The sequence below is a fragment of the Dipteris shenzhenensis genome, chromosome 17 (genome assembly GCF_047967505.1).
Source record: "Dipteris shenzhenensis isolate YYH24624 ecotype China chromosome 17, Dip_SZ_1.0, whole genome shotgun sequence".
Taxonomy (NCBI): Eukaryota; Viridiplantae; Streptophyta; class Polypodiopsida; order Gleicheniales; family Dipteridaceae; genus Dipteris; species Dipteris shenzhenensis.
The window spans coordinates 24,703,524-24,729,111 of record NC_141612.1 but is presented as its reverse complement, the minus strand read 5'-3'; the positions used below and the strand labels follow the sequence as shown (position 1 = coordinate 24,729,111).

Genomic DNA, 25,588 nt, shown 5'->3' with positions numbered 1-25,588 from the left:
CATGTTCCTGGATTCATCTAGATATATATGTGTTTTGAGGGATTGTGTTTCTCTTGGATTGACTGCTTTTCAAACAGCTGAACCCTTCTCTTGTTACCCATCCGTTGGGAAAAAACATGCCTTCAACAATAGACGTCTAGGGAAATGTTTGGGGTAACCTATGTCCACAATAGGGCTTGCTGACGTTCAGTTTGCCTATATGCCATTACTCCGCTTTTTCCTTGTATCCTTCCACCCTCTTGCCTTCGCCTGTTACTCCCTTCTCCTTTTCTGTTTTCTTTACCACTAGGAAAGTTAATGCTGGCAATTGACTATGCAGCGTGTGGTCATTGGTGATCTGTGGTTTCTCCTTTCCATGTTCTATGATTCCTCATTATCAAAAGATTTCCTTGATTAGGAGACTACTCAACCATGATTTCCTCGGTTCCATGCAACCATGGTTTCTCTGTGTAACTTTTTTCTCTGTTTTGTGCTATGTTCAGCTATATGTTTAGTCTTCAGAAGTCAAAATATCCTTTGGTAATGTTATTTTGCAGTCATTTTGAAGACCTTAAATCTATTTTTGGCTGGGCTAGAGGTGACAAAGTGTTATTTTTCACTGCCATGGATGTTTCTCAGGGTTGTGCATGCTCACTTTTGCATTCTAGACTTGTTGGAATAACTCTAATGGATGCTGGAAAGTTGTAGGGAGCGAATTATATATATTTTGACCTCGTGGCAATATGCTCTTGGATCATAATGGTTATAAAATTTGTCGAGAAAGATGTGAACTTTTATGAGGATGGCCATAAGCCAATGCACTTGTTTTAAGTTATGTGAGAATTACATTTGGCATTTTTTTTTTTTTCCGGGGGGGGGGGGCGTGGGGGGAAAAAAGGAGACTTCTATTCCGCATGAATGAAGCTCCAAGAGCAAAGATCAAGGGAGAAGTAGTACACTCAGGCAATGCATGCAAAAACAAAATGTAAAATCAAGTTTCTGTAGTGAAAGAGCTGGAAAATATCCAAGGTTGAGGCCGATAGTGCCACCTCAACCTTGTGAGTGTTTCCGAGAAGAAAGGGGAGCTGCTCCACTCTCTCAAGAAAACATTCCTCCTAATGGAGGCTGCTTGCGAAGGTCCCTGCGTAGTCCCCCAAATGGCTATTAAGGTGTGTACTGTGTCTGTCCACCAGATACCAGCCAAAGTGTGAGCTAGGTGGATCTCGAGATATGCCACGTTGCTATGATAGCCATAATCTCCCGCGAAGTATCCACAGAAGCATGCACAGGTCAGTATAGAGAGCCAGGAACATCGTCTAGAGAACATGATTGAACCACATGTTGTCAAATCAAAAGAGCCCAAGAGGAGTCATGTATCTTGTAAAATACATGAGGACCCGAAAGAGAGAGCCATGCTATCGAGCCCCAGGTCATGAAGGAAGGAGAACACATAAAGGTGCTCAAAAGTCTAGCGATTCCCTTCCAAATGGTCCTTGCTTGTCTGCAGTCCCATATGCAATGCTGAATAGACTCATCTGCAAAAAGGCAACGAGGACAAGTGGAATCTGGCGTGAACCTCGACCTCCACTGGTTCATTGCAATCCCCCCATGACTAGAGCGCCAAAAGAAAAGAGTGGTTTTTCTATTCCTAAGGGATTTCCAGAGCCTTCCAAAAGGATTTTTGTAGATCAGCAGAAATCTGAAAACTTTCCCAATGAGGAGCTCTGGTGGGCTTTCAGCCTCTAAGGCTGAGCTGGTACGTCCTGGCATCACTAACCATCTATCAAAAGAAGAGGAGGCTCTTCTCTCGGTGCCATGCATCAATCCATTTCCACTCCTTAGGGTCTCACTGCAAATACTTTATGGGCACATCTCCATAAAGCCAGAGTCTCCATGATCCCAAGGGAATGTGAGTTGGGTTAGGGTCTAAATACCATCGTGACTCCAAAAAACACTATTCTACATGACCTACGATCTTGACATGCTGAAATGCAATATGCAAGAGAATATCATCCGTCGATCTAGAAAGCTTGCCTAGAATGAACATCAAAGACTAGGTATAGAGAAACGATAGGGTTTGCAGTGGAGCGATAAAAAATAGAGGATACTTAGACACAACTGAAGAACGGAACTCAAAAAACATAGTGCCTGTTGGTAATATGAAAAACTGAATACAAGAACCTCAAGCCGTCGTGTCTCAAGGACCGTGGCTGAGGTGAATCAGAAAGATGATTCCATGTAGAGAAATGGTAGAAAAGATAGCAGCAGAGGGAGCGAAACGGATTCCTCCGTGTAGCTCGATGATGACGAAGATGATGAAGGGCTGGAGCTGCCCTAGGAAATGGCTGAAAACAGCATGCTCTGAGGAAGGAACCTTCAAGCTATCTGAAATAGCAACATGATGAAGAAAAGGAGCAGATCTGGAGCAGCAGCTGGAGGTCCAGGGCTAGATCTGGAGGGGAGGAATAGAGGGGCAGAGGATGGAGCAGGCATAATAGCCAGATTTGGAGCAGGAGAGGCTGCAACAAAGGATGGAGGAGGTGAGGAGCAGCTGTAGGTCCTGTCACTGAGAGTGAGGGGGTAGGGAGTCTCTTATAGGCCTGACCTAGGAGGTCGGCCAACTGGTCAGTCAGTTCCTAGGTCAGTGGGTTGGCCAGCTGGTCGGCCAGTTCTGGGTCGTCCAGATCAGCTGGTCGGCCTGATTCTGGCCGACAGCTTGGCCCTGCTGGCTGCTGGTATGTTTGCCCCTAAATTGGGGATTGGAGTTGCTTAACACCCCCTCTCAATTGCCAATTTGGAGGGGCAGACATTGTGTGCTTGGAGCTTCGTGTAGAGATGTCGACGGTGGTGGTGGCGATCCCTGTGAAAATGCCCAAGAGATGCAAGGCAAAAAATGGAGAGAAGGTCACAAGAGGAGTGCCCTTGCAAGGGAATTGTTCACTTCCTCAAGTGCCTGAGTTACACGTATGATCAGCAGAAATAAGAACACTGTGAAGCTCGAGAGAATAAGCCACCCCCTCTCACCGCCGAAAGGTGGAGGAAAAAGCAAAGGTAAAGAACAAATATCTCGTAGCAGCAGTGATAATCCAGAGATGGTGGGATTCCGCCAAAGGAAGAGGTCGTAGCTTGTGCCCGATCTTGGACCTCGGGAGAGAGGAGTCTATCCCTGCCTCCATGCATGTAGAAGATTCGAAACAACAGTCATCAAGACACATCTGAACAGAAAGGGTCCCGCCTAGGGAGAACTTGTAGATCCTGGAAGTCGATGCCGATGGAGATCTGGTAGAGGTGAAGGATCATGACCTCCTTGTTCGAAGGAATGGGGAGTGTCAAGCCTGAAACCGAAAAGCGAGGGAGGGATGGGAGTAGAAGATGGAGGTAAGAAAGGGAGGGAGGGATGGGAGTAGAAGATGGAGGTTAGAAAGGGAGGGAGGGATGGGAGTAGAAGATGGAGTTCTCTCCCATAGTGCGCAGCGGAATGAAGAGGAAACTGATATGTTCATAGGAGTGATGCTCCCCGTACCTATGGCCTTCATGAAGAAGCAGGATCTTTAGATCACTAGAGATCTGGGGTCTTTAGATCACCATGGCTCTGATACCATATAGAGAAACGATAGGGTTTGCAGTGGAGCGATAAAAAATAGACGATACTCAGACACAACTGAAGAACAGAACTCAGAAAACATAGTGCCTGTCGCTAATATGAAAAACTGAATACAAGAACCTCAAGCCGTCGTGTCTCAAGGACCGTGGTTGAGGCGAATCAGAAAGATGATTCCATGTAGAGAAACGGTAGAAAAGATAGCAGCAGAGGGAGCGAAACGCAGTCCTCCGTGTAGCTCGATGATGACGAAGATGATGAAGGGCTGGAGCTGCCCTAGGAAATGGCTGAAAACAGCATGCTCTGAGGAAGGAACCTTCAGGCTATCTGAAATAGCAACATGATGAAGAAAAGGAGCAGATCTGGAGCAGCAGCTGGAGGTCCAGGGCTAGATCTGGAGGAGAGGAATAGAGGGGCAGAGGATGGAGCAGGCATACTAGCCAGATCTGGAGCAGGAGAGGCTGCAGCAAAGGATGGAGGAGGTGAGGAGCAGCTGCAGGTCCTGTCACTGAGAGTGAGGGGGTAGGGAGTCTTTTATAGGCCTGACCTAGGAGGTCGGCCAGCTCCTATGTCGGTGGGCTGGCCAGCTGGTCGGCCAGTTCTGTGTTGGCCAGATCAGCTGGTCGGCCTGATTCTGGCCGACAGCTTGGACCTGCTGGCTGCTGGTATGTTTGCCCCTAAATTGGGGATTGGAGTTGCTTAACACTAGGGCATCCCTGTCTGATCCGTGTAGTCCCACAACTTCAAGGGGAACCCCTGATCTAGAAAAGGCTCCTAGCCGAATCTCGCCAGATTGAAATCAGTCACCCTGAAGATTCCAGTCCAAGGGAATGGCTGCATCGATCTGCTGGATACGTTCTGTGTAGATTTTTGATCTTTAAAACAACAAAAAATCTAAATTTGTATGATTGGACTTATTCTAGTCTTACAAAGGTATATCAATCTGCTGGATATGTTTTGCGTTTTAAATTAGAATTTGCAAGTAGTGCAATAGTTCATTGATATTCTAACTTCCATTCCTTTGGACTTTGTGAAGTCCCCATTATATGGGATCTGTCTTTGAGGTCATGTCTAAAGTGGATCTCAAGCTGCCTAGCAGGCTTAGGTTCCTTAGCACAAACTCTTTTGATGCCTAACACCTAATTTAGATATGGTAGTTGCCATCCCTTAGTTCGGACTTTTGTGACGGTGGGGTTCTATTTGTATAACTACTCTTTAAGTTTATGGTGACCTGCGTAACGGGATTAGGTTCCTTAGTTTGATTTCTACATTTTTTTTCACATTTTGCAAAATTTGACAAAATCATGCATCTCTATGCATCAAGAAACAGCAAATTACTGTCAAACCAGTTCCCAAAGCTGTACAAGCCTACAGAACACAGCAATACCCTGTTGTTTGCATTGTTTATTGTTTGGCATACAAACTGAGGCAACCAAAATCAGCTGATTTTGTTCGAAGTTTGCAAATTCAGACCTGAACCAGCATTCCAAGGCTGCATCAGTCAACAATTTTCACATGTGAAATCCCCAAAAACATTGTATTGTTCATGTGTGATAATTACTTTTAGCTTATCCATGGCTAAGAGGTGTATAGTATAGCTAGGTCGTACTTATTTCAAATTACTCAAAGATTTAAGAGCTTCATAATTGAAATATAGCAGTTAATACTCCATAATTGTATGTTTCCAGCTTGGATCGATATTTGTCATTGTGCTGTTGCTATATTGCAGTCGTTGGTCTTAATTTGTTTTTTTTTGAAGTGATAATAAGTGGTGATAGTTTTTCTACCATTTTATTAGTAAAGAGCTGATAGGATATAGAATCTCGTATACATGTCTTCATGAATATTTCGTTGACAATTGTATCTCAATACATGTTTTTAATGCCGTCAAAAAGATGCTATGATCAAATGCCACATACAGAATGCTAGGGTTTAGCCTTCTCGTGTTTATTTGTGACCACTCTACAGGCAGATCAGTCTGCATTGGACTCTGGGACTGGTGTGTTGCTACCACATACGTGGCATTACACAAGGTATGTGGAGGGCAGCTGAGGCTGCACACAGGCTGGCATGCTGGCAGGTAGGAAGCCCAGAACGTGGGCAGAAAATGGTGGAAAGCAGGGGGGTTGTATAGGCTCCCAAAGCCTGCCCTGGTCGGCCAGTTCAGAGAGTGGGTCAGCCAAGGCTTGCAGACCAGTTGTCTAAACCCTAATTGGGTCAGCCAGAACAGGGGGCCTCCAGCCTGGATATAAACCCTCTTTGCATTGGGCTGTCAGAATAGAAGTTCAGGACAGCAGCAGTCACCATCAGTGTAGGCCACAGTTAAAGAAAGACGGCACCACAAGCATTGAATTTGATGACTTGGCAAAGGAGGGAAGGGCATCTACGTTGAACTCGCCTTGGGTGAGGATATAGCAAAAGCTCAGAAAATACTGCAAGTTGAATGGGATCAAGATGACGTATGGAATATCAATCAAAAGGAAAGTCTTTTTAAATGTGAAGGCAGCAAGGGAAAAGATTCTTAGAAAAACCCACAAGCTGAAGGGTGCAAAGATATAGATATCTGAGGAGCTGACTCCAACCCAACTCAAACAAAGAGCCATTGAACCTACCAAAGTGAAGAAAGCCATGAAAGCAGGCGATTGGGCAGTCTATAGGGAGGGAAAGCCCTGAAGGGAATTCAAATCGACTCACAGTCTTAAATTGATATAATGGAGGTCATCCTATGATAGGACTAGAACATAGTTATGCTTTATAATACATTTGGAGCTACTCTATGCTGTCAATAGGACCTGCCATGTGCACTCTCTCGGCTCTCTGGTACCCAGCTGTAGTAGCTACTCTTTTTGTGGTTGTATTTTGTCTTAGAGGTTTAATAGACACGCACACGCACGCGCACGCACAGACACACGTATGGGGGGGGGAGAGAGAGAGAGAGAGAGAGAGAGAGAGAGAGGCACAAGCAATGACAGAATCAGATGGGCGGTTTTAAAGAATCAGATGGGCGGTTTTAAACATATGTGCTCTTCTTGTTTTTTTTCACCAAGATATTCTCTCTCTCTATCTCACACACACACACACACACACACACACACACACACACCCCCCCACCCACCCACACCATAGTTACTAGGGAACATGAACGGCAATGGAACGTCGACCCCCTGGGGAACGGGAACACCCAAATCCTAGGGAACGTGAACGGGAAGGGAACGCCACATCACCATACCCATAAACAAACATACTATTCTATACATTAGAAAGCTGCTACATGCATTGAGCTGCTTCATCCCTTAGATCATTGTATCAGGTTTTCTTTAGTCTTATAGACCCTTTGGTCTTTTAAAGACCTTTAATACCCGTTTGTACAACCCGTCAGTAGGCAGGCAGTAGTGTACAGTCCCGTCGTCCGTACAGCCCGTCAGCAGGCAGCGAGTACTGTACCGCCCGTCAGCAAAAGCCGTACCTCTCCCTCCGTACCCGTTAGAAGCAGCTAACTAACCCTAATCCCGAGTTGGGCTAAACCCCCAATCCAAACCGAGCTAGGGGGTTCAAACAGACATCCAACTATGGACTACTGGCCTACCCTCTCCTCCATGTCTCCCTCAACTCCTTCAATATCCATCAAGACTCGGTACTCTACAGCTGCAGCCATGACACCCTCTCCATATGCACGGAATTACCAACAAGAAGGCTCAAAACGACCCATCCTTGGGCAACAAGATCAGATCTTTTATCTGGAGCAGGCAGTGCGAGAGCTACGATTGGAACTGGCAAAAGTAAAGGCTCGACTTCACATTCTGGAAGGGCCTGGTAAGCAGGCAGTAATTGATGAGGTTGTAAAATCTTGTAAGGATTCCCCCCCTACCCCATAGCTAGTCTCTACAGTCAAAGATCTTGTTCACACTGAAGTACAAACTGCTAAGAAGGAAGTGATTGTGGAAGTGGACACCAAAGCATGTAAGTCAGATATTCAAGCAAAGATTAAAGAACATGAAGCTAGATGTGATAATGCATTGAAGATTAGAATAGGGGGACTCCCAGAAGATTTGTACAAAGAGGGGGACACATATAGTGAAATATTGACAAAGATCAAAGCAAGCTTGCCCAACATTGAATGGGTGGATGATGATGAGCAGGATGATGACGACTCCAGGCCAGCTTCTATTTTGCACTTTAAAGGTCATGCTATCCTTACACTGAAGTCAAAAGATATGCGGATTAAGCATCTTTGACAATCTTACAAGTTGAAGGGCACCAAAGCATGGATAGCAGAGGAGCTTACACAAGCTCAACTTAAGATTAAGGCAATTGATTTAGCTAAAGTAGTTTACCATGAAGGCGTAGCACTAATCAGAGAGTTCAAATCAAAACCAAAAGGCTCTCAGTCTTAAACTGATGTATGGCTATTTACTCTTCTAGACTATCATGTAGGTATTCTAAATAATGGGGGTCGCTTTTTGCACTCCTTGGGAGCTGCCATGTGTCCTTCCTAAAGCAGATGTACTAGAGGGTTTCTTGCTATCCCATAGACCTTTTAGTCTCTTGTGGACGTTAATAGACTTTCTTTCTTTATTTCTTTCTCTGTCTGTCTCTCTCTCTCTCCAACATTACTTAATAGAGGAGCTAGATAGAGTCTACAAAGAGCGCTCTTTGTCACTTATCTAGCTTGCAGCCAAGAGGTACAAGCATTGTTGGTAGAAAGGGCTCAAAATGGTTTCATTCACATGGCCAGTCTATTGACTTTCTACATTCATACTAGTATTCCTTAGAGGCTCCCTTCTTAATGCCTTACATGAATGTGTGTGTGTGAGAGAGAGAGAGAGAGAGAGAGAGAGAGAGAGAGAGAGAGAGAGAATTTATTAACGTCCATGGGGGGCCAAAAATGACCCATGGGACCATCTCAATACAATGCAAAGAAAGTCTCCTCAAAAAGAGGGGGTCAGGAATCTATGGGTTCCTGACGACATGTATAAAGACGGGTGACAAAAGATCCCGACGTTGCCGGAGAGGCAGTAGAGAGAACTGATGTAAACTGAGTGGAGTCCTCCAGTATTTGCTGGTAGTCCTCCCTGATATGTGCATATCGGGGGCACTGTCAAGCTACGTGTGGCTCCGTCTCAACTGACTGCAAGTCATAGAGAGTACAAACTTTGGCGTGTCTGGGCTGATGCATCCAAGCTCCCTTCTCTATAGCAAGCGTATGAGATTTGGTGTGGAACCTGGCTATATTTCTGCGATAGAGAAGGGGAATAGGTGTGCTAATGTAGGGCTGAGCAGAGGCCTCCATGGACATGTATGTAGACCAACATGAAGGGTTTATGTTGTCTTGATAATACTCCAGCTTTGTCCTCTTTTCATTTGTCAACCATTGGGTATGCAAAGTGCTCAGTAGGGACATTTGAAATTCTTGCATGGTGACCTTTTCAGGCGGCATGGTCAAGTATGCATCTACTTTCCATCGGCTGAACCATTTCCTTATGTTTGTTTCCCACCTTGTACAAATGATCTTACTTTTGTGATTCTTTTGAAGCTTTGTGCTGGCAGTCCATGCTCTATAAGGTAGTCTATTTGGTGGCATTTGCTGTACCTCTAGCAAATATTGCATAACGCTGATCAATGCATGAATTCGATCGGCCTCCTACCTGCTTCCAATAGAAGCAGTGAGTATGGGGTAGTGGGTTTGACACCAAGGTGCCTGCGTAGAAATGCAGAAAATGCTTTCTGCATTTTTTCAATCTCATTCCATGAGAGAGAGAGAGATCTTCAGGAGGCCTTGCAGGCCTATGAGACAAAGTACAATCAAAAGAGTGACTCAGACAAGCCCATGTGGGCTAAGGCAAAGGGCTCGCTAAGGCCCTTGATGGGTGCTCTGCCAATAATCTCAAAAACTCAAACACGCAAAACTAGTGCTAAAAAAATACATATCTAGGTGCCATGGTGGCTTTCCTATGGGATGCGAAGATGTCTTGTATCTTTGTTTGTTGAGGTGTCTCTCACTGTGGCGAGGGGCATGGTCTCCATGATATGTGTATCCGGTGGGCCATATCACACCTCGACTCGGACAGTCCCCTCTGGTAACCCTTTGCATCGTGTGTGGCCTTTTGCATCTTTGGCTCATCTGCTCCATGTCGTCTCTTTCTGCTAATCCACTCGGCTCTCATGGCAGCTATCTCCTCCTCCTCTACTCCACTATGTCTTGGGGCTTACTCAAATGCATAGAAGTTTGTGACATGTTGCTATATCTGATCTATCTCAGTCTCCTATGGCGTTGTCCCCTCCTTTTGTCTAAGCTGCCACAATATTTCTATGGTGCCACATCTCCATCAGATAGAGGCCCAATGCAAACCTGGTCATGAAAGTGGATCAGCCAGGGGAGTGGCCCAAAACTCTATCCCTCCTAAAAGAGACAATGGTACCCTCCTGGGATCTCATAGTAGGCTGGGCAAGTACATAGGAAGTGCTCCTCTATCTCCCCCTCTACCAATGTGCATAACCTGCAGATTCGCTGCTCTCTAGGCATGCATGTGGCTCTCCTTGCCTCAATCCTCAGCTGATGGCATGAGATTCACATTTGTCTGATGGTGATCCTCAACGTGTGTGAAACCTGTATGTCTTCTAAATACTAGGGTCTGATAATCACTCCATCCTCAGGAAGTGGTCATCGTAGAACTGGATCTTGGTGGGGAACTCTTGGTCCCCTTCCCCCCCCTCCCAAGTCCGTGGCACGTAGAGCTGGAGTAGATCCAATATATATGATACGGTTGATCTCATCTCGCAGAATTTGGAGGGACGGGGAATTCAAGCTGTACTGGAAGGAGGGGAGGCGGTCCATTCTGAATACTTTGACTGAATATATGCATGCGTACTAGGCCGTGCTAACCCCTCCTTGGCTAGTTGTTTGGATGTTTTCTAGTGCCAACCTTGGTAGTGTCTAACTAGGCAAAGGCCGAAACCTTGTGAAGATATGCCACCGTCTAGAAGATGGCATCAATCTGGAGTGTTGTCAGAGTGACCTCTGCCTGGACAATTTGATGAGGGACTGAGGGCTCACTCTGAATCAGCCTCACGTAGCCTCTCGAATTTCCGCCAATTGGTTGCTGATAGGTGACTCCCCCAGAAAGTTGCTGCATACATTGCAGAGAAAGAGCCGTCGGGGGGGTGTCTAGGAGGGAGAAGCATACTAAGGGATTTCAGGGTACATTCTCTTGTTTTTTGTCCAATAAAGCCTTTGAAGTTTGTTTGATCTTGTGGATTGTTTGTACTGAGTTTTGAGATAGTTTTGGAAAGTCTTTATTTATATTATTTTTCAAAGTTCTGTGGTCTCATGCACACAACTGCCTTGATTTGAAAATGCTTTCAAGTTTTACACTTTAAGTTCGGCCTGCTTATCATCACAGATGTTGACAGAGGTTAGAGTAAAACTGCTTCTTGAAGTAAACAAGATGTTGGTTGTGCCTACATTGAAAAAGTGCGCACACATATCTTGCTCTCATTTGAAGCATAAATAATATTGTGTTATTGCATTACTTGTAGCACCCAGCCTACATTGTGCCCACATATTTAACATAGAATTTAACATGTCACTTCAGCCGTTTTGTAATGCAATTGTGGAACTGTCGTCGGAGACATAGCTATAACTTTCAGATTGTGGGAAATGTTATTATGTCAGAGCTCTTGCATATTTTTGTCCCAATAAAAAACTAATGTATTGATTTTAGCAATTGGGTCAATCACTTGCTAAGTCAGTTTAAAAGGGTGCATGGGTGCACATGTTCATGCATGTGTGCATACTTCTATGTCAGATATGCAATCTTATTGGCTATGAAACCAGTTCAAGGGTCACATTTCATAGCTTGTAGCTTGACTGAGGCTCCATGACAAGTGGAGATTCGTAGTGTTAGTGTGTTATTAGTAGGGTAGATCTCCATTCAAAACTTTATTTTTAGAGTGTTGATTTTTTTTGTATTCAGAAAACCTTGTTCAACCCAATTAAGCAGTGTGCTTCTTATTTTTACCCTAGAAATGATATAATGACCCTCAGATTCTAAACTTTCATGTCCTCAGTTCATTTGGGCATCAGTCATTAAGAGCTAAACAGGATCTAATCAAGAGCACGTGGATACTCTTGCGGGATTTTGTTATTAAGGATTTTCCCTTGGTCCTCTTCGGGGAGTTTTGCTTGCCCTCCTGCATTGGGGGATGCATGCCCAACTAAGTTGCCTTCATGGGCTATGTTAAGCCATGTGCTGAGTTTATTGGTGGCTAAAACTTAAAATGCAGAAAAGCTAACATGGTTTTTTTCAATGGTCTTGACAGGAAGAGGTTGAAGCCGCAAGAACTGCAGCTATCAACCAACAAATCAAGCGTTTGTTAACAGAAGTTCTATTACAGGTTAGTATCGTCTGTTTCCTTTGTTGAAGTTCTATTACAGGTTAGTATCGACACCTTTCCTTTGTCCTTGTTGAATCATGCTGAGCACAAAAGAGAGATGTACCATAATTCGTTCTATCGTTTCAGGTTACTGAGGAGCTTTTTGACGAGATTGCTCAAGAAGTGTTAGATGAGGATGATGAGGACACACTCCAAGGCAAGCCTTGTCCCATTAATTAAATTTAAGTAATTTGTAGATGGATCCATACCTCCATTTTTAAGCCTGCACTGACTTTTCACTTGGGTACATTGTGTTAATTTTGAAAGACTTGGGGTAGCAACTTCATTATTTTCAACCATTCAATGCCAATTTGTGGTTTTGTGAAACTGCTCTTGAAATATGATTTCGTTCATTTATACATAGAACTTTGTGTAGCTTCTTAACTCAAGCTAGTTTGCCCTTTTTTAGCCCCTTATACCACCCCCCAAAAGAAAAGAAAAGAAAAGAAAAGAAAAGAAAAGAAAAGAAAAAAAGAACCTTCTATTAATGCTTGAGATGAAACCAACCATACAAATCAGTTGTCTGTGTGGTGCGGATCGTGGAAGAAAGTAAAGTGCTGGCTGTTGTCGAGCCTGATTTTAGAGAACCTAGCACAACTGCCTAGGGAACTTAGAAATAAGGACCAACAATCAGGGTGGGGGGCTATACAACCAACGGATGCCTCGATCCGTGAATGTGTAGAATACACCTGCAAGCCTGCCGTGTAGAAACATGCATGAACAGCAATTGTCCGAGAACCCATCGGCCCCTTGTTCCCATATGGAGCACAAGGTATAGATGATATCTTGCCAAATGGCAACGAGGATGGTTGTTCGAGGTAGCTACCATCACCAAATTGCACAGGGGACCTAGGTATTCCAAGCAGTAATACTGGAAATCGTCTCCCATAAACTATCCTTGATTGAGGGTACAAGCTTTTGACGGGATGGAGGGGTCACTCTATCCAAAAGACTCTCTGTCCAACAATCTTGTAGGTTGAGGAAATTATCTTGATTGAATAGGCATGACCGCCATGTGTCAACCAGGCTACCATGCCCCGGTCCCCAATTGAAGTCCATCAGCATCCTTTGCGTCCAAGCCACAATCTGAAGGCCCCATGCCAAATCGTTTGTGCTGCAGCCTGCAGGGCAGCTTTACAGATAGTAGGGCATCTTGAGATCTCTCTCTGCAAGCGATGGCGCCTCCTATGCACTTGCATTTACTCCAACCACAGGCCAATGGGCGATCCCCCCTAGGCCACCATAAGAAATAGTAATCTTTTGTGAGCAAAGGCTAGTCCATAGGTGAGACCGGACTCTAGTTATGGCCTCTTGGGGCACCCTTTGCTCTACCCAATGTTGTTCTCTCAAAGGGCTGTAGCGGCCACGACTAGTTGTAGGGGTTAGCTTGATGAGTGTATAATATTGACACCTCTGTTATCCTCTCCAAGTACTCACCAGGGGCCCATTGTGCCTCTCGTAGGGGAAGCTCTTCCACAACCAAGCCACCAAAGATTGCTCCCATTATGTACATGGATGCTAATCCTCGGATTAATGGACTTAATCCTAGCAAGATTAAGGTATACCTTGGGAAGGGAAGCAAGCTAATGTGGGTCTAGACGACTTGGGGCAGTAGCAATTTACCAATTGGCTATATTTAGCCAAGGATGCTGTTTATAGCGGAATGCTCTTCTACATAAGAGTGGCCAAGGCTAGCCTTCGTCGTGGTTGAGTTTGCCCTTCACCTCCAGAGTGTCGACAGAAACTCAGTACGAAGACTTTGTACAAATGGATGCTCAAGTATGTGTGGGTGTGTGGATTTGTATGTGTGAGAGCATATGTTTACACTATGGTCTACACCCATTGTTGGGCGCTGATGACGTCAGTGGGGATGTCCTTGTAGCTAGTCCCTGCTATGTGTGATGGAGTTTATGGTTTTCAACCTTATGAGTGACTATCATGAGATTGAAACTGCACTATATTGTGTTTTTAGAGGATGAGTTTGGGCATGTTCCTGGAATCATCTAGGTATATAAAGGCTATTGTGGATTCATTCAATGTATATACACTGGTGGATCGTCTAGTTTGAATGGAGAGAGAAAAGCTTCCTGTCATCTACATGGCGGATCATGAGATGCTGTGCAAAAGGCTCGTTCGGATCAGTTATGGTGGTATGCGATGCTAGAGCTAGAGGCACGGGCTTGTGGGGATGTGAACTCTAGCGTAGAGGAACCCTGGAGTGTTGGAAATATAGTATTATTTAAGGCAGCCACCAATGTATTAGTTAATTAGAAGGCTTAGGGGCACTTTTTCCTTCTAAGGTTTCCCCCATAACCATGGCTGAGTTAGCAGTTTTGTGAGTTTGAACTCACCCTAGGCTCACCCTAGTTTTTTGGATTTTATCATGTTGATAGCCCTCTTGAAACCGGCCTCTAATCTCTTAGAGGGCAGTGGAACTAAACCTTTAATCAATGAAACCGGCCTCTAATCACTCAGAGGGCAGTGGAACTAAACCTTTAATCACTTCAGTACTTATTTACAGCTCACAAAGCATATATCACAACCATTAACCATTGCATGATCACCATTTGGCATTTACCCATTTGTTCACAAACAAAACCACTGAAAAAGGGATGGAGGTTAGAATGCCCTTGCTCAACAAACATAGACAAGTGCACCTGATTGGCCCCAAACATCGTGGCGCCCCTTTCGGTATTTCTTTATATTTCACAGTGAAATGATTACAAGTTGCATCTGGGAGACCTTCCTTGCAACTGAGCACGCAGCCCCAATTCACTAAGCCTTCACAAGGCTTTCAAGCATAGAACACCATCACATAAGTGCACTTAACCCATAGACTCAACCCAAAGGCATTCTCTTTTCCGAGTGCAATTCCATTGGCTGTCCAGATGCAATCACAATGCACCCCAGCTACACTCTCTTTGAGTGGTTTCCAGATGGCATTCACAAAGCTTTTCAAAGCTCCAAAATAAAATCAGCAAAGTACCCAACCAAAGAATGACTCATGTAGCACTGCCTGGGCACCTGTGAGCCAAGAAAGAGGTGGCACACGAGGCCAACCAATAGCTTATGGCAAAAAGAAATTGCAGCAGCAAAATCACAACTCACCAAGCCCTGAAAACTCGAACCAAGTCCTCAATCGCCAAGAGGACGTAGTAGCCAAACCCTATTTGCATTCTCAGACAAAGAGGAGTGCAAAGGCATGAAGAAATAGCATTTACAAGAGCGGACCAGCAAGAGTTCCACTGAAAAATGTGAAAAGAAGCACTTCTGTCGCGAAGAAGTGGGAGTTCTTGGGCTCAAAAGAAGCATGCTTGAGAGAGGAATGCATTGAGAAGGTTTTGGAGAAGTTTCATCGCCCGAAAGTCCTCCAAAACTGAGAAAAACCAGTCAATCAGCGCGTAGGACCACTTGAAATTCAACAGAAAGCTGTAGCTTTGCAAGAGGAGAGGCCCAGGAGGCGGTAGAAGCAAAAAGGTCCAGAAAAGGCCACTTTTGCAAATTCGACCAGCAAAAGAAGTGCTCAGCTCTGCTCGTTCTACCAAACGCACGGAGGGAAAAGCATGTCACTACGAAGGGGAGGCAGAGGGGAAGCCATCGGGCCAAACGGAATCCAAACGGGTGAGGAGTTATGAAGAAAAACGGAATTCAGCTGAAGGCGGCTCAAAAACCAGTCCAAAATCTCAACAGAGGGAGAAGATGAGAGAGAAAACCACACATGTGAAGTTTAGAAGGCCCAGGAAGGTCCAGGAATGGCAAAGGAGCTTGTAGAAGGCACTAGAGCCACCTGGAACTCTAGGGGGGCCACTGAAGGTACATGGCCCTCTAGGGGGGCCCATTAAAAATGCCACATCATCATTTCCCAACAACCACTCTTTTAATTCCTTGGAATGACTTTGGGCCTAGGGATTAATTACGCTTATGTGCTAGGCACCATGCTGCGTTTAATGACACATTATTAAGCCCATGCTTGGACTTTTAAAACCAAAGTTGTCACGGTCTTGTAGACCATAAAGTACTTAGAATTTCACGCTCCCGTGACATACCCCTCTCTTGAAACAGCAAACCACAATTTGCTGCCCCAAAACACAGGAGCGAGCATGAAAGATAGCATAAAAGAGTATACAAGAAAGCCGCAGCCATAGTATATAGAGACAGTGAGAATATGGCTAGGAGAGGCATGCATCCATCCATATACGCTGCTCAAAATCTATGTGATCCTCGGCGATCAATAGTCAAGATGCATCAATATCATGAAGTCTCACAGCAGAAATACTGTTAGCTCAGTATCTCGGATGAAACATATAGTGTCATCAAGCGACCTCATGAAATCACAGTAAGCCCGTCTGTACCGAGGGAGTGGAGGTGCTACCCCCCTCTCGAACACCAGGTAATGCTCTAGACGCTCGCTCTGCTGAACTACCTGTAGGAGCCCGGACCGCAGTCGGCTCTAATTGGAAAGCATCAAGGTAAACCTGCAATATCCCAGGTGAATCTGCCAGTTTACCTTCCTCCATCCATTTCGCATCAAGTGATGGGTAATTTTGAAATTTTACCGATGGATAACTTTACCCTTGAGCTTTCTAGCTCTGTGTGCCAGAATCTGCTTTGGGACCAGAAGTTCATCCTGTTCTTCCACTTCAGGCTGCATCTCATCAGGTAAATCCTCGGGAATATCTCCATGTATTGCTTTAATAAGCTCACATGAAAGGCATTATGTATCTTCCAATGCGGAGGTAACTTCAGCCTGTAAGCTACCTCGTTTATCTTTTCAGAAACCTGGAAAGGACCATAGTAACGCATGTTCAGCTTTGTGTACAACCTTTCCTTGCCTTTCTTATTTTTCAGCCTTGCCTTCTGAAAACGCAGCAAAACCCAATCACCTTCTGTGAATACCAATTCCCTGCGGTGCTTATCTGCTGCTCTTTTCTGCTTGTCCTGACTTCTTTGCAAGGCATATTTGATCTTCTTGTAAGCCTCTTCAAGGCTTTCCACAAAACGATCAGCTTCAAAGATTTTCTCTTTTGTATGCAAAATGGGAGGTATCTTCCTGGCACCTTCCACTATTTCAAAAGGTGCTTTACCTGTGGATGTGTGCACCGTATTATTGTAAGCATATTCCAGCAAAGGCAAATAATGCTCCCATTTGCTTTTGTGGTCTGAGACATAGCATTTAAACATATCCAAGATGATAGAGTTTTCCTACTCCGATTGTCCATTAGACTGAGGGTGAAAAGATGACGAAAAATTCAGTGTAGTGCCCATATTTTCAAACAGCCCTCTCCAACAGAGGTTGGTCATCCTCGGGTCTCTATCATTGATTATGGATTCAGGCATCCCATGATACTTGAAGACATGGTGCAAAAACAATTTGGCCATTTGATCTGCTGTAATTTTCTTTCTTACTGGCACAAAGTGGGCTTGTTTGCTAAACCTGCAAATTATTGTCCACAATCCATCATGTCCAGTAGGAGTACGTGGAAGATCAAACACAAAATCCATAGCTATGCTTTGCCATGGTTTATCCGGAATTGGCAAAGGGTGTAACAACCCAGGTGCCTTCTGCCTGTCAAACTTTACTTTCTGACAAACCATGCATGTTCTTACATATTCTTCCACATCTTTCCTTAAAGATGGCCAATAAAAGTATTGCTCCACTGCTGTAATTGTTGCTGTAATTCCCCTATGTCCTGCATATGGAGGAGCATGACTTTCCATTATGACTCTGATCAGTGACACAGAGTCGTCCATGCATCAAAATGAAACCCTCTTTCAACATATAGTGATCATGGCTTTGACCATCAGAAAACTGATCATAAATAGTTGAAAAATCAGCATCATTAACATATTGATCTTTCATCACATCTAACACATTGTTGTAAGCAATGCTCACTGCTGAAACACTGGGTTTCTTGGAGACTGCTTCAGGCTGTGGTTTCCCGGAAAGTGCATCAGCCACGACATTTTTGTTGCCCGGGACATGTACAATTTGAAAATGAAACATTGAGAGGAAGTTAGCCCATCTCATGTACTTTTCAGATAATTTTCTCTGCGTGAGAAAATATCTAAGTGACTGATGATCTGTCTGCACATAAAAATCAGCTCCAAGAAGGTAATGTTAGCACACAGCAATGTACACAGCAATGAACTCTACAACTGCCAGTGCCATCTACACCTTGCGGCTGCTCCTCTAGCACTGGCATCGTTGGCCGACTAGCTATGGCCTCCACAGACAACTCTCCAATTCTAGCATGGTTGTCAAGCCCTCTGTGGCTTCTCCACAAGCCTACAAGCCTCATGTGAAGATAGTGGGAGAGAAGGAAGGAGTCTCACTTGCGGCTTTCTCACATACACAATGGGGGAATACACACAAAGGTGGAGGCTGAAAACAGTTTTTCTCTTCTTAGTTGTGAAAGCCAAAAGAACTCTTGTACAAAGAAATAGAAGAACCCTATATGTGGGTCTCAAACCAAACTCAGCTAACTAAGGTGGCATACTAACTGAGCCACGAACTAGAGTACATAAGGATAGCTGTCATCCAGCTATTATTCATTGTTGAGCTCAGTTGTAGCTTCATGTGTGGCCTGCTCAAAAGGCATTTGTTGTGCTCCTTGCAGCTGTACACTAGCTGGCTTCTCCTTTGAGGAGTTGTGGAGCTCTCTTGCTCATGGGTACTCACCATGTTTATGGTTGTAATATTCAGTTGTCAAAAAGTGCAGCAAAGATATCCTTCCACCAAACTACCGAGGCCCCCCTCTTGAGAAAGAGTGTGCGGTGTCCCGACAACGGAACCAATGAAACCGGCCTCTAATCACTCAGAGGACAGTGGAACTAAACCTTTAATCAATGAAACCGGCCTCTAATCACTCAGAGGGCAGTGGAACTAAACCTTTAATCACTTCAGCACTTATTTACAGCTCACAAAGCATATATCACAACCATTAACCATTGCATGATCACCATTTGGCATTTACCCATTTGTTCACAAACAAAACCACTGAAAAAGGGATGGAGGCTAGAATGCCCCTGCTCAACAAACATAGACAAGTGCACCCGATTGGCCCTAAACACCGTGGCGCCCCTTTCGGTATTTCTTTATATTTCACAGTGAAATGATTACAAGTTGCATCTGGGAGACCTTCCCTGCAACTGAGCACGCAGCCCCAATTTACTAAGCCTTCGCAAGGCTTTCAAGCATAGAACACCATCACATAAGTGCACTTAACCCATAGACTCAACCCAAAGGCATTCTCTTTTCCAAGTGCAATTCCATTGGCTGTCCAGATGCAATCACACTGCACCCCAGCTACACTCTCTTTGAGTGGTTTCCAGATGGCATTCACAAAGATTTTCAAAGCTCCAAAATAAAATCAGCAAAGTACCCAACCAAAGAATGACTCATGTAGCACTGCCTGGGCACCTGTGAGCCAAGAAAGAGGTGGCACATGAGGCCAACCAATAGCTTATGGCAAAAAGAAATTGCAGCAGCAAAATCACAACTCACCAAGCCCTGAAAACTCGAACCAAGTCCTCAATTGCCAAGAGGACGTAGTAGCCAATGCCTAATTGCATTCTCGGCCAAAGAGGAGTGCAAAGGCATGAAGAAAGAGCATTTACAAGAGCGGACCAGCAAGAATTCCACTGAAAAATGTGAAAAGAAGCACTTCTGTCGCGAAGAAGTGGGAGTTCTTGGGCTCAAAAGAAGCGTGCTTCAGAGAGGAACGCATTGAGAAGGTTTTGGAGAAGTTTCATCGCTCGAAAGTCCTCCAAAACTGAGAAAAACCAGTCAACCTGCGCGTGGGACCACTTGAAATTCAACAGAAAGCTGTAGCTTTGCAAGAGGAGAGGCCCAGGAGGCGGTAGAAGCAAAAAGGTCCAGAAAAGGCCACTTTTGCAAATTCGACCAGCAAAAGAAGTGCTCAGCTCTGCCCGTTCTACCAAATGCACGGAGGGAAAAGCATATCACTACGAAGGGGAGGCAGAGGGGAAGCCATCGGGCCAAACGGAATCCAAACGGGTGAGGAGTTATGAAGAAAAACGGAATTCAGCTGAAGGAGGCTGAAAAACCAGTCCAAAATCTCAACAAAGGGAGAAGATGAGAGAGAAAACCACACATGTGAAGTTTAGAAGGCCTAGGAAGGTCCATGAATGGCAAAGGAGCATGTAGAAGGCACTAGAGCCACCTGGAACTCTAGGGGGCCACTGAAGGTACATGGCCCTCTAGGGGGGCCCATTAAAAATGCCACATCATCATTTCGCAACAACCACTCTTTTAATTCCTTGGAATGACTTTGGGCCTAGGGATTAATTACGCTTATGTGCTAGGCACCATGCCGCGTTTAATTACACATTATTAAGCCCATGCTTGGACTTTTAAAACCAAAGTTGTCACGGTCTTGTAGTACATTAAAGTATTTAGAATTTCATGCCCCGTGACACCTCTTATATCCCATTCTTGCCATTTCAATTCAGCTTAGCTCCATGTTTTTGAGGTTTCTCCATCTTCAATGTCTCACAAGGAGGCCATGAGCACGATTGAGGTTGTCCGTTTTTACCGACTTGTTTGATACCTCAAGTCCTTCATCGCAACTTTGGGGGGTGCAAGTTTCGTGTTTGCTAGCTACTTGGTCTTAATTCTACTATATGCATATGGTGTGGTCTTACTCTCCTTGTTGATTGAGGGTCTCAAGTGGCATTTGAACACGCTCCAGTCTTTTTGCAATACACGTGATTTGAAGTGGCAGCCCACCTAGGCTGGCTATTCGTAGCAAGGTGGAAGGGATCGTTTGCATAGAGAGTCTACATAAGCTCAATGGAGCACGTGGGCTCAAAGATCTAGAGGTGCTAGGCATTTAGTAGTAGAACATTTTGGTATTGTATTGTGTCTAGTTTGTGGATGGATGGTTGTGAAGTACACACATGTTGATGAAGCTTGATTCCATAGTGAAACACTTCTGCATGTAATTCCTAGGCCCATCTATGAGTCTTCCGCTGCGGGATATCCTTTGGTGGGATTTCATTCTCTAACAATATATGGCCCAAAGTGAACAAAGTCAATTTATGACTAAAATGTCCTAAGTGTACTAGGTGTCACAATAGGACTAAGTGTTCTAGCTAGCCTACAAGGCCATACCGGAGCTAAGTGTCAACCCCTCTCTCGCTAATCGCTTCTTTTGCAGTGTGTATGATGCGATTATACATGATGTGTGTCAAAGATGGGAGTGGCATGTTCTCCGTGTGATCAGAGACCACCTGTAGTATTCTGTCCAGTCTGTTCAAGGAGGAAGGAGGGTGGCAATTATGCATTGACTGGTGGATTGCAGACTTTAAGAGAAGGGTCACCAACAGGGTTCGTTGTTTGATAGAAGCAGGGCCACCGTGAGAGGTGCACTATTATCTGTTTTGGGAAAGCCCCATGCAAGGCCAAGATGAGAGAAGCTCCTACTCACAGTCCTATCGCTTTCCTATGTTCCCCACCTCAACACCCCTCGTCAAACTCTCGTACATAATGGGACGAGGGAAGTAACATGCTTCGTGAGGAAGCGGCAACAATTATAGCTGGCATGCCTCTACATTAGGAGCCTCAAAATGAAATACGGGGATGACATGGACTTTGGTGAGGACAGTCTTGTCACCAAGGAGCAACATGTGGAGTAGAAGGCATACTTGCAAACATAGCTAAAGGAGTTGAAGTATATGTTTGTGACCCAAGGCATGAGCCAGTGTTACGGGCTTGGTAGCGGGAGCCAGTGGGAGTGTACTAGCTGCGCCATCCTCTACACTTGCAGCTTTCACAGGTGAGAAGAAAGATCGTGCACCTGAGAGTATACAAACACAATTGAACCGGTTACAGATACACATCTTGTTCCATCCTTTTTCTAATGCACTCTAATGTAGATGGCACGAAGAACATTGAAAGAAAAGAATCTGACTCGGTGACTGTGAGTTGAAAGAGAAACTTCAGACTTGTTTTGAAGGATTCTTCAACTCGAGGATGAGTTTGACCTACTAAGGTCAAATGTAATTCTATTTCTTCCGTACACACTTTAGTCCAAAATCAAAGTCTCTGTAGTAAATATTCTAACTTCAAGATGAAAGGTTTCACGCCCAATGAGTTTGTTTGTATATATGGGTCTCTGTTGGGTAGAACAGGCCCATCTTAGTTGACTTTGGTAGCACTCACAATTTCATGAAAGCCAAACTTGTGCGAAAATTGGGAGTATCGATACAGCCAAGTGACCCTTGCCCAAGCATCCATAACTTCTGCCACGGGAGTCTTCAATTTCGTTGTAGAGAGCCTTAGTTCTTAGCCCGTTTTTGATTAGCGGCTTACATTTTTTGCATCAGGGGAGATTCCGGAGCTACTCTACAGCAAGCTGCCTCTGTTTTGGACCAGGCCGCCTCATTCCAAGACGCTTTTATTTCTAAAGATTTTGGATATTTTTTGCAGACTTTTTACAGATTGCTGCAGGGCGTTTTCTACAGATTTCGAGGCTATTTGTAGAAGTTTTGGCTCTGAGAATTGCACACGGCTTCTCTTCAGCCCTCTCTACGACAATTTCGAACTGCTTCTGGAGGTGTTTTCACAGTCTGTAGGCTGACCCGTTTTCGGGTTAGGGAGCAACTTTTCTACAGGTTTCAGGTATCAGAAGCAGTCCATACAGTTGCGCCTGTTAGGTGCAGCATCTAGAATCACTTTTTGAGAGAAGTTCTACGTTTTAGAGCTGTACAGGTCAACTGTGAGCTGTTGTAGTCTCTTTTCGGAGTAGATGTTGCACTCTTGTTGAGATGTAACAGCTGCTGCTGCAGTCTGCTGCTACAGTCTGCTGCGGATTTTGGATGCCTTGGAGCTTTTTCCAGGGCATATTTTTTCTGCATTGGTACTACTCAAACAGTCCACTTTTTCAGTTGAAAGCTGATACATGTTCCTAGCCAAGTATTGGCTTGTAGAACACTTGGTGCAGTATAATTCACAGCACATGAATTTTTGGGACTGTTTGTGCTTTCATGTTTGAAGATGGCTTGGAATCATAATCAAAAGCCGGGAGATGTTTTTTTAGTTTTGGCCCGGGGAGCTGCATGTCCCCTCCTCGGGGACTGCTTTTTGTAATATAAAAACAAATAGATTTCTCAAAACATTAGTGTGTGCACGCGCGCACACACACGCACGCGCACATACGCACATGCACGAGCATGCATAGAGAGAGAGAGAGAGAGAGAGAGAGAGAGAGAGAGAGAGAGAGAGAGACGTCCTCGGAAGACCTCGTGGGTCTATGCACAAAGTACACCAGGGAAAAAAGTCCTCATACAAGCCTCATGGGGCTGAATCGAAAGCAAAGCGTAGCTAAGGCCCTTTTGCTGAGTGCTATGCTATGCTATGCCAAGATCAAAAGCTGAAACAAAGAAACTCAAATACAAGCTTAAATGTGAAAATGTGAGCTGAGGTCTGAGACTCTCAAACCAAAACCCGGCACTGTGATCTCTCTCCAATGTGTTGTGAAGATCTCCCGGATTTGCATCTATTAGGCTGTCTCGCCCATGTGGAGGAGGGCGTGGTCTCCTCGATTGCTGAATCCGATGTGCTGTGTCAAGGGTGATGCCTCGTCTTTGGTGATCTCCTCTGAGGCGAGCTGAGATAGGTCGGACTTTGATCGTGCTTGCTTTGGCCCCACTCTATGTCGGTCTATGCGTCCCTCGCTCGATGGCGCTATGTCTTCTCTCTCTCTCGTGATCCATACTGTCCTCATATCAGCTCTCTCCTCCTTCCCACTCCACTGCCCTGGAGGCTAGAGCTGACTCAAATGCATATAGATAGATAGATAGAGAGAGAGAGAGAGAGAGAGAGAGAGAGAGTTTATTAATGTCCATGGGAGACCATAGGTCTATGGGACAACAAAAAACACCCAAATTAATACATCTGATTAGGAGGGCACAAGGAAGCTATGAAGGAGTGCAAAGAAACTCAAGTTATTTAGATTACTTACATTGTAAACTGAAATAAAAAAAGATATAATTGGCCGTGCATCATTTTAAGATTGAGAGTCCTTTGATTTTGATTTGAACTCCTTGATGAGGGCTATGATATACTACCCATTTTCCTACTGGACATCTGCAGCTTAATACCAAAATTATCAAACAGGGCTCGCCTAAAATTAGATGTGAACTTAGAATCCTTGTCGGATGTGATTGCCCTTGGCAACCCTACCAATACTTTATGAACAAATGAGCTACGTCTTCAGCGTTGGCCGTCTGCTTGTAAGGAATAAGCATACAATATTTACTAAAGCAACAAACAATAATAAGAGTTTGAGTGTTAGCGTACCTGCATATGCTAGAAGTGGTCCCACGAAGGGCATATCTGACAATTCTGAACATAGCCGTATATGTTCTTCCATATCTTTGGCCAATAGAAATAGCGCTAACTTCTCCACTGGTGAGGGCGTCATGGGCATCATGAAGAAGTAACTGCCGTTTGCCTTTGAGTACACATAACCTTTTCTTATATAAAAGCCAACCGTCCTCTACTAAGTAATGGCATGGAGCAAGAGTCGTGGCTAATTGGAACTGTGTGCCAAACTCTGCTGAATCCGCGTATTGTGCCTTCATCCTTTCCGTGGATTTCGAGCACAATGGCCTTCTTAATGGTTTGGATTGAACCTTTCCGACTTAGAGCGCGGGCAATGGGGTTGTTTTTGTCGGGGACGTACTCGATCATTTCCCAAAGTACTGGAATATCTGGCTCCATTGTTGCTGTCGATCACTCCATTGTGAGCTAGGCATCGTTTGAAGCCATGTAAGGGCTTGGTGATCTGTCTTGACCGTGAAAGTCCGTCCGTAGAGAAAAGGCTTCTATTGTTTGAATGCGTGAATGACACCGAGTAGCTCTCTGTCATAAACTGAATAGTTCTTTGGACATGCCTGAATTGAGTGCAGCAATGTTTGCACATGGGACCGGTGTAGTTGCAGATACTGATATCTGGCATAAACGCATTGGTCATGTTAATGTACAACGACTTAAATCAATGCAGGCCCAAAATATTGTTGCAGGATTGCCTAAATTCAAGGTTGCAGAAATGCATAAGGTATGTGAAGCCTGTCAATTTGGAAAACAAGCAAGGAAACCATTTCTTAGACTTGTTCAAGAGAGTAAGAAGCCATTGGAATTAATCCACTCTGATGTGTGGACTACTAAAGCTGCATCTATTGGAGGCTGTCATTACTTTGTCACTTTTATTGATGACTACATCAGAAAAGTTTTGCATTTTATGAAAAAGAAAAGTGAAGTGTTTGGGCATTTCAAAGCTTTTAAAGCTATGGTTGAAAAAGAAACAGGCCTGCAATTAAAATGTCTAAGGTCAGATGGAGGGGGAGAGTACCTCTCAAATGAGTTTGCAAGGTTCCGTGAACAGATACAAGGCAAGATGGTTGTCAAGGGGTATGCATAGACATAAGGTGAAGCACAATGTAGATGGTTCCGTGAATAGATACAAGGCAAGATTAGTTGTCAAGGGGTATGCACAGACATATGGCATTGATTATGAAGAAACATTCAGTCCAGTTGCAAGGATGGCAATT

At 44.5% G+C, this 25,588-nt stretch overlaps 1 protein-coding gene across 5 annotated transcripts in view; it reads left to right on the top strand.

The window, feature by feature from the left end:
- LOC147891892 (cyclin-like protein) overlaps positions 1-25,588 on the top strand; it is a 70,800-nt gene that overhangs the window by 33,752 nt on the left and 11,460 nt on the right. For all 5 annotated transcript variants that reach the window (XM_087387882.1, XM_087387884.1, XM_087387883.1 and 2 more), the window contains 2 exons: positions 11,900-11,974; positions 12,101-12,170. In XM_087387882.1, the coding sequence (XP_087244008.1) occupies positions 11,900-11,974; positions 12,101-12,170 (145 nt within the window). The remainder of the gene's footprint in view (positions 1-11,899; positions 11,975-12,100; positions 12,171-25,588) is intronic.